Source organism: Prionailurus viverrinus, chromosome A2 (genome assembly GCF_022837055.1).
Source record: "Prionailurus viverrinus isolate Anna chromosome A2, UM_Priviv_1.0, whole genome shotgun sequence".
Classification (NCBI taxonomy): domain Eukaryota; kingdom Metazoa; phylum Chordata; class Mammalia; order Carnivora; family Felidae; genus Prionailurus; species Prionailurus viverrinus.
This window is the reverse complement of record NC_062562.1, coordinates 78,185,811-78,195,638: the sequence shown is the minus strand read 5'-3', so window position 1 is coordinate 78,195,638 and position 9,828 is coordinate 78,185,811. Positions and strand designations below refer to the sequence as shown.

Here is a 9,828-nt window from a genome sequence, read left to right as displayed (position 1 = left end):
TCTGGTAAAGCCAGCCACAGCACACTGCTGAGACACTGCTAGAGTAGGAGGACTGCTAGAGTGAGAAGGGAACCAAAAAAATCTAAGACCGAGAGAGCAGGAGAGGGAGACTCCAGAACAAGAATGAACAAAAATATATGTCTATTTGGTCCACAATGAAATAAAACAATGTCATATATTTATGTTTTGCTTAAAGAACTTTCATGTAAATGGATAACAGCCCATGAAGTGTGTGGGGTAGACACTCTTTTCATGATGAGGCAGAAAAGGAAACCCAGGCACAGAGACAGTGGGTGAATTGCCCAGTGCCCCTCAGCTGCTTCCTGGCAAAGTAATGACCAGTCCAAGGAAAGACCACCTCTTTCTAGTAATCTCAGGAGCTCTTCACTTCCTCTGTCCTCTCTCTTTTAATGCCTAATATTTGTAATAGCTTCTTCCTCTCACTTCCAGGAACCTCTTTCTCCACCTAGTCAACCCTCCAACATCAACATCTCTCTCATTTCCTCATTTTCAGTGAAGATAGAGACCATAAGAAAGATCCATGCCCCAACAGCATTCTGTTAGTGGTACCAAGGGCTGGGGCCCAGAAGTCCCCACTATGAGAGGCTGAGAATCTACATGACCCCCATATCAGGCTATAACTATGAACTCTGGTGATGCCCTTTTACCCTACTGCTGGGCTATTTTACTTTCATGGAAATCATGACCATTTTCGCATAGTTGATAATCTAAAACAGTGACTTTGCTTTGTAAAATGTCAACAAGAATATGAAAAAAAAATGCATTTGAGAATCTATACAGTTGTAAACAAGGGACTCTTGTTTTCACTGAATGGATTTAAATTCCTTGTTATTTTGATCCTGTGCAAACCTTGCTATTTCAGGATGAAGACATATGTTTATAAGCATATATCAATGAACAAAAATTGTACAAATATTTAAGTTAAACATTGCAAGTAAGTTAAGTTAACCTCTCCACTTTTTTGTCTATACATTTTTTTTTCACATGTGCTCCCTACTTGGACCTGTCTTCCCTGTAACTACCCAAATTTTGCATAATAGGCAGCATTTCTTGGAGTATAGTTCTAAGTGTTCTGCGTGTATTATCCCAGTAAGTTCTCAAAACAACCATCTAAGGCAAATACTCTCATTAATCCCATTCTGCAGATGCAGAAACTAAGACAGAGTTTACCATAGTTCCCTAGGGCTCCCAGGTAGGGAAGGCATTTAAAACCAAGCAGCTTGGCTCTAGAACCCACATTCTCAACCATCACACTAAACTCTGATATGGCATGCTTATAAATTTTATCTTGGGGGCTTGTATCACCTGCATACCTACCATATTTTCAACCTCTTTGACTTTAAAAGTTGAATGTATTTGGGCACCTGGGTGGCTTAGTCAGCTGAGCATCCGACTTTGGCTCAGGTCATGATCTCACTGCTTGTGTGTTTGAGCCCCACATCAGGCTCTGTGCTGACAGCTCAGAGCCTGGAGCCTGCTTTGAATTCTGTGTCTTCCTCTCTCTCTGCCCTCCCCCCCACTACTCTCTCTCTCTCTCTCTCTCTCTCTCTCTCTCTCAAAAATAAATATTACAAAAAAATTTTAAGTTGAACATATTAACCTATAGTGGGTTATGGACAGCGATGTAAAACATAAAATGATAAAACTTTTACAAATTAAATGGGAGAACATCTTCATGATTAGGTGAAGAAATTTTAGATTTGACACCAAAAGCATGATCCACTAAAGGAAAACTTGATAAATTGCACCTCATCAAAATGTAAAACTTCTGCTCTGTAAACGACACTGTTAAGAGGATTACAAAGATCAATTATACACTGGGAGAAAATATTTGCAAATCAGGTGTCTGATAAAGGACTTGTTTCTAGAATATATAAAGAAGTCTCGAGATTACTCCTTTCCACCCGTGGATGTCGCTGAGTAAGCATCGTGAAAGTCTCCCCTCCCACTGCCGTCATGTCTAAGTCAGAGTCTCCCAAAGAGCCTGAAGAGCTGCGGAAGCTTTCATCGGAGGTTTGAGCTTTGAAACAACCGATGAGAGTCTGAGGAGCCATTTTGAGCTTCCCCGTAAGTGGGGAACGCTTACGGACTGTGTGGTAATGAGAGATCCAAACACCAAGCACTCCAGAGGCTTTGGGTTTGTCACCTATGCCACTGTGGAAGAGGTGGATGCAGCCATGAATGCAAGGCCACACAAGGAGGATGGAAGAGTTGTAGAACCAAAGAGGGCTGTCTCGAGAGAAGATTCTCAAAGACCTGGTGCCCACTTAACTGTGAAAAAGATTTTTGTCGGTGGCATTAAAGAAGACACTGAAGAACATCATCTAAGAGATTATTTTGAACAATATGGGGAAACTGAAGTGATTGAAATCATGACAGACCGAGGCAATGGCAAAAAGAGAGGCTTTGCCTTTGTAACATTTGACGACCATGACTCTATAGACAAGATTGTCATTCAAAAATACCACACTGTGAATGGCCACAACTGTGAAGTAAGGAAAGCTTTATCTAAGCAAGAGATGGCTAGTGCTTCTTCCAGCCAAAGAGGTCGAAGTGGTTCTGGGAACTTCGGTGGTGGTCATGGAGGTGGTTTTGGTGGGAATGACAACTTTGGCTGTGGAGGAAACTTCAGTGGGCGAGGTGGCTTTGGTGGCAGTCGAGGTGGTGGTGGATACAGTGGCAGTGGGGATGGCTATAACGGATTTGGTAATGATGGAAGCAACTTTAGAGGTGGTGGAAGCTATAATGATTTTGGCAATTACAACAATCAATCTTCAAATTTTGGACCCGTGAAAGGAGGAAGTTTTGGAGGCAGAAGCTCTGGCCCCTATGGTGGTGGAGGCCAATACTTTGTCAAACCACGAAACCAAGGCGGCTATGGCGGTTCCAGCAGCAGCAGTAGCTATGGCGGTGGCAGAAGGTTTTAATTACTGCCAGGAAACAAAGCTTAGCAGGAGAGGAGAGCCAGAGAAGTGACAGGAAAGCTACAGGTTACAACAGATTTGTGAACTCAGCCAAGCACAGTGGCTTTGAAGCAGGGCCTAGCTGCTACAAAGAAGACATGTGTTAGACAATACTCATGTGTATGGGCAAAAAACTCGAGGACTGTATTTATGACTAATTGTATAACAGGTTATTTTAGTTTCTGTTCTGTGCAAAGTGTAAAGCATTCCAACAAAGGGTTTTAATGTAGATTTTTTTTTTTGCACCCATGCTGTTGATTGCTAAATGTAATAGTCTGATCATGATGCTGAATAAATGTGTCTTTTTTAAAATGTGCTGTGTAAAGTTAGTCTACTCTGAAGCCATCTTGGTAAACTACCCCAACAGTGTGAAGTTAGAATTCCATCAGGGTGATGCCAGGTTCCATTTGAAATTTATTTGCAACCTGCTTGGGCACAGAAGCCATTGTCTCCACAAACGTTGGTGTGGTTGAACTGATAGTTAATGTGTTGTGACCTGGAGTTCAGCATTAAAAGGGTCACCCAAGCAAAGTCCTGGAGTTTATTTGGTTATTAATATGATTGTTGGCACATCCTATGCAATATATCTAAATTGAATTATGGTATCAGATAAAATTATAGATGGGATCAAAGCTTGTGTATTGTCCATTATCATGTGTAATCAATAAATGATTTAATATTCTCTTGAAAAAAAAAGAAGTCCCAAAATTCAACAATAAGAAACAAATAATCCAATTCGATCCAATTAGAAAATGCACAAAGACATGAACAAAAATCTAACTGAAAAGTATATACAGAGAGGAAGTAAATACACATGTGAAAAGATGTTCAACATCTTAGCCATTAGGAAAATGCAAATTAAGGGGCGCCTGGGTGGCTCAGTCGGTTGAGCGACCGACTTGGGCTCAGGTCGTGATCTCGCGGTTTGTGAGTTCGAGCCCCACATCCCCCACATCCGGCTTGCAGTTGCTGTCAGCCTATCAGCACGGAGCCTGCTTCGGATCCTCCGTCCCCTTCTCTCTCTGCCCCTCCCCTGCTCATGCTGGCGCTCGCGCGCGCGCTCTCTCTCTCTCAAAAAAAAATAAAAATAAAAATAAAAAATAAAAAATAAAAAATAAAGGAAAACGCAAATTAAAACCTCAGCAAAAAAAAAAAAAAAAACCCTCAGCGAGGTATTATTATACACATATCAGAATGGCTAAAATTAAAAATAGTAATAATACTAAATCCTGCATTGCTGATGGGAATGTAAAATGGTACAGCTACTTTGGATAGTAATTTGTTAAATTGCTTTTTTTATTATAGTTATTTTAGAGAGAGAGCTCATGTGAGCAGGGGAGGGGCTAAGGGAGAAAGAGAGAGAACCCCAAGCAGGCTCCCTACTCAGCATGGATCCCAACATGAGGCTTGATCCCACAACCATGAGATCATGACCCAAACCAAAATCAAGAGTTGGACACTCAACTGACTGAACCACTCAGGTTCCCCATAATTTGCTAAATTGTTAAAACTAAACATATAATTATCCTATAGCCTAACAGGTGCATCCTTGGGCATATATCCCATAGAAATTAAAACTTATGCTCAAAAACCTGTATGAAAATGTTATACATTTAACTTATACATGTAATTATACATGTAATAAAGTTGCACAGTCTACACATACACACAGACACACACACAAAGACACTCACATGTAACACTGGGTAAAATATGAATAAACTCTGTGGATTGTACCAACACCAATTTTCTGGTTGTGATACCATACTATAGCTATACAAAATGTTATCAATGAAAGAAACAGAATGAAACATACATGCTTCTATACATTTTTTATAACTTCTTGTGAATTTATAATTATTTCAAAATAAATCATTAAAAAAAAAAGTTGAATAGTCAGGCCCAACTTGATACCTCATTCCAGGAAGAAAAATGGCATAATCAACACTATTTGAATAAAGTTATTTCTACCAGCTGAAATTAACCTAACAGTATGATCGAGTCTGCATTTCACCATCTCAAGCAATACAAACAAACAAACAAGGGGGACTTTAATTGATTTTTTCTGAAATTGACATAGATTCTGTCCACAGCCATCCTCCAACCTACAAGTCTGAAGACCTACCAGTGAGATTACTGGCAAGACCAGTCCTTGGTGAAGCTATGTTGGGTCCTGGGGATAACTCCTTTTCTAAATTCTCATAAACCACATTTAGTCAAGTTTTCTGATTTCCCCATTTTCTCTTACCTATTGGTTGGTCTTAACTTGCTTTCATTCTTTCATTTATTTCTTCATTAATCACACACGTCCTAAATGTTCATCTTATATGCACTGCCACTCTTCTGTGGGGTCATTTTCCTTTCTGCTATCCCTTGGCTCCAACTTGTTCCTTACTTTTCTGTGAAAACAGAGGAGAGAGCATCTAATTCAATGTAGAGGGACTAGGCATCTTCCCAATGGGGGCATTTAAGTTGGTTTCCCAGGATTTTTCTCTCCCTCCTCCAGAAAACTGAGTGGAAAAGCTTTCTTCATCAAGGCAGCAATTCTGCCAAACAAATTTTTCTCACTCTTTGAAAGATCCACTCTGTTATGTTTGGCTAAGATCCAAGAAATGTAATCTACCTCTAAAGCAAAAACAAAAGCCAACTCTTCCTTTCCTGAGGCCCTTTCTTCCAAAATCAACTGAAAAGAAAAAATAAATGAAAACTCTTATCTATGCCCTAAAGCCCTCTATTTTCTACTGAAAACTCCAACAACAGAGATAAAATTCCAACTTCTTCTTACAGTCATGGAATTCTGTATTGGTAATGGATGTTAGAGGCCAGCCTCCTCATTATAGAGAAGAAAAAAAAGAAACAGATTTGGAGGGGTAGTGCAGCAGCCCAAGAGTCAGGCAGCCTAGAGGAGAACACAGATTCTCTCCCAGCCAATGCCCCCTCCACTCTGCCATGTTTGCTAAATATTTTCTTACCAATATTTCTTGGTTTCATACCTTAGGATAGCTGCTCTAGGAAGAGGACTAGGAAGTCATCCTCTGAAGGACTATAACAGATTCTCTACTAATCTCTTGTGTTCCAAAGGAACAGGATAGGCTCCTTGAAGGTAACATCTGAGGTTCCTTCTGCTTCTCTTCTCTCTCTCTCCCTCTCCCTCTCTCTTCAAATGCTTGTCAGTGACTGAGTCCCAAGAAGTCAATCAACATTTACAAAATCCCCACTGCCTGACAGAGGGAATCAAAAGGGAAGCCCACCAACTGGTTCCAAGCTCCAGATAAGATCAAGAAAGTTCTCCCCACATTCTCTTCCACATTGCCTTTGGCAGGAACCAAGAGGGGACTGTTAATACTTCTGGCAAGAGCCCAACACACCAACTCCCCAACCCTCCCATTTCACACCATTATCTTCCTCGAGACAATCAAGACCAACCCCAGAATACTTATAACTCTTTTTTTTCTGTCAGCACAAGAAGCCCAGAGCTCCTTGTCCCCCATATAGTTCTATGAGCAATGAAAACCCATCTCGCCCAACACACACACACACACACACACACACACACAAGTCCCTATCTCTTTTCTTGCCCTTTTTTTTTTTTTACTTAGCAATTTTTGATCACCTGACAACTCATATGCTCTACTTGCCTTTCCATCCTCCTCTCCTGGAGTAAAAGCTCTATAAGGACAAGAATTTTCATGTTTTACTCACTGCTCTACCCCTAGTGCTGGCACATTGTAGGAGCCCCCAAAATATTTGTTAAACAAATAAATCCGAGACCATTTTTTAAAGTCTGAAGCAAACAATGTGAGGGCCAAAGGGTGTCTGAGAAGTTTGAGAGAAAGACAGAGATCATTTGTGACAACCAGAAAACATGAACAGAGGAAGGCTTGAGCCCTAAGGATTTCCAGAAATGGCATCTATCACATGAAAGAAGTGTTACTAAGAGGATATTCAGACTGTATACAGGGCCAGAGCAAATGGTGTGCTTTTTGAAACAAAGTAGAAACAATTTGGCACCTACTGTGTGGCAAGCACTGTGTTATTAATTTATCACAAGAACTATACAAAGTGGTATTGCTATCCCCATGTACAGATGAAGAAACTGAAGCAAAGAGAAGCAACGTAACTGCCCAAGATCCACAGTTAAGAAGGGGGAGGAGCCTCCAAATCTGTCTCTCAGGGCCACAAATCCATTCCCTCTCCTCTCTCTGAACTTGTATGTCCCCTCTGCTCCAGGCACCTTCCAAGTATACCTGGTGTCAATCTCTCAAGGGCTCCTCTAAACCCCAGATGATACCAGGATCTATTTGTTCCCAGACATGTGTTAATGAATGCTATCAGGCTTAGAACCTGGATGCTGTCTTCCTCTCTTCACCTTTTCAGCTCTACTGAAGTATAATATATATATATATATATATATATATATATATATATATAGTGTACAACATGATGATCTGATACATGTACACGTTGTGAAATGTTTGCCACAGTCAAGCTAATTAACACAACCATCCCTCACATAGTTATACTTTGTATGTGTGTGTGTTTAGAGCACTTAAGATCTACTCTCTTAGCAAATCTTAGCAAATTTCAAGTATACAATGCAGCATTATTAACTACAGTCACTATACTATACAGTAGATCCTCAGAAGTCATTCATCTTATAACTGAAAGTTGGTAACCTTTGACCAATATCTCATTTCCCCAGTCTCCAAGCTTCTGGAAACCATTATTCTATTCTCTGCTTCCATGAGTCTAACTTCTTTGTCTTTTTTTTGAAATCCCATATATAAGTGATACCATGCAGTATTTGTCTTTTTCTGACTGGCTTATTTCATTTGGCATCATACCCTCCAGGTTTATCCATGTTGTCATCAAAAATGGCAGAAGTTCCTTAATTTTTAAGTCTGAATAATAGTCTGTTACATGTATAAATGCACATATATTTACACACATACATACATATACATACACACACACGTATACATACAACACGAGAAAAACTACAGAACTCACTAGAAAGTACTTTTAATGATTATATTATTTTCCCCCAAACTAATACAGCTTTTATTGTATCTTTTTTTAAGTTTATCTATTTTGGGGGGGGGGGGGCAGAGAGACAGGGAAAGAGAGAATCCCAAGCAAGCTCCATGCTGTCAATGTAGAACGCAATGGGCTCAGACTTACCAACCGTGAGACCAAGACCTGAGCCAAAATTAAGAGTCGGTCACTTCACCGACTGAGCCACCCAGGCACTCCTTATTGCATCTTCAAAATATCACAAGTAAGTCTGAAAAATCATCTGCCTTCTTGCTGTTTCTGTAGCTGGACAACTTAGATCTTATTCATCAGTCTGCTGAACTGTTCCTTTTTCAGAAACACAGATACCATCCCCAAATTTTCTGATATCCTTCTTTTTAACTGTTGTGGCATGCCTGAATCAAGCAACTGGGTTTCATTCAAGTTCAATGCCATTCCCTTCAAGCATTAACTCATCTTTCTGGGCTCAAGATACTGAACAAGCAACACCTGGCCTCATCTGAACCCTATGAATATATTTTTCACCGAAGGAATTTCAGATTTCAACAAGAGAACAATTCCTGAAGAACAACACTGATGGGGGAGTGAGCAGCATACACAGACCCCATCTTGTACTGGAAGCCCAGGGTAACAGCCTTCATCATGCTCTGTACGTGACTATGGATGGTGCACACAGTAGCCAGTTCTTTTCTATTTCCCCACCATTTGTCAGCGCAGAGCCTCTTCTTTTTCTCTCCAGGCAGACTGAGTTCTACATTGAGGTGACTGAGGTTCCTTCACAGGGTTCCTCTGGGGCCCTTCACAGTAACAGTGCATCCCTTTAGAGTGATGTCAACATTTTCTGCAATGTCGACAGTCTGATTGCCGAGAATAGTCTTCATTCTCGCAGTAGATGCGGCAAAGTGATTACATTATCAACAAAAGAAAAAGTACAGTGAAAAAGGTTTGGGGGTGGCTCAGTCAGGACAGCACGTGACTCTTGATCTTAGGGTCATGAGTTCAAGTCCCACACTGGGCATAGAGCCTAGTTAAAAATATGTATATATTTTTGGGGTGCCTGAAGTCGGTTAAGCGTCCGACTTCAGCTCAGGTCATGATATCATGGTTCGTTGGGCTCTGCGCTGACAGCTTGAAACCTGGAGCCTGCTTCAGATTCTGTGTCTCCCTCTCTCTCTGCCCCTCCCCTGCTCGTGCTTTGTCTCTCTCTGTCTCAAAAATAAACATTAAAAAAATTAATATATATTTTTAAATATTTTATATCATATATTTGTGTGTGTGTGTGTGTGTGTGTGTGTGTGTGTGTGTGTGTGTGTATAACACCACAGCCTGATTCTAAAGCTCTTTACTACTTTGTCATACCACATTTGATACCAGTTAAGTGCTCACTCTGTACCAACAAAGGGGTTGGTAAGGAGATAATTATGAGAATATAACCTACTGGTATATTCTGTAAAGCGTTTATGAGTAGAATTTGATTAATCATTTGCAAACCTTAGAAGAACAAACAAAAGAAACTTTTAGATAAAAGCAGGAGAGAGGTGGTTTTGTAACATGAGGATGATGAAACACTTGGATGAATTTTTACTGGGGTCCTGATCCCTGGAGAAACCTTGAAGGAAAGAATTTACCACATTCATCGTGGATGGTTCTTACCGCCATCGTGGAGCACTTTTGTTTTTGTTTGTTTATTTTTTTAAATTTTATTTAAATCTAAATTAGTTAACATATAGTCTAATAATGGTTTCAAGAGTAGAATTTAGTGATTCGTCACTTACATATAACACCCAGTGTTCATCCCAACAAGTGCCCT

At 40.3% G+C, this 9,828-nt stretch overlaps 1 protein-coding gene, 1 long non-coding RNA gene and 1 pseudogene across 4 annotated transcripts; 2 read left to right on the top strand and 1 right to left on the bottom strand.

The window, feature by feature from the left end:
• The first annotated feature begins 282 nt into the window (after nt 1-282).
• Nucleotides 283-3,292, top strand: LOC125147859 (uncharacterized). 3 transcript variants are annotated; one of them, XR_007145331.1, is made up of 2 exons: nt 283-293; nt 3,078-3,292. It is a non-coding gene; the product is annotated as an uncharacterized LOC125147859 (long non-coding RNA). The 3 variants fall into 3 exon arrangements; XR_007145329.1 differs by having other exon boundaries at nt 3,057-3,292; XR_007145328.1 differs by having other exon boundaries at nt 3,041-3,292.
• On the top strand, nt 1,978-3,045 carry LOC125147848 (heterogeneous nuclear ribonucleoprotein A1-like). The gene is given in 2 exon segments (XM_047825178.1): nt 1,978-2,020; nt 2,023-3,045. Coding segments are annotated over 2 exon segments (969 nt in total). The 3' UTR covers nt 2,949-3,045.
• Nucleotides 3,293-8,319: 5,027 nt separating the features above from the next.
• Nucleotides 8,320-8,899, bottom strand: LOC125147858 (60S ribosomal protein L9-like; annotated as a pseudogene).
• Nucleotides 8,900-9,828: the final 929 nt, after the last annotated feature.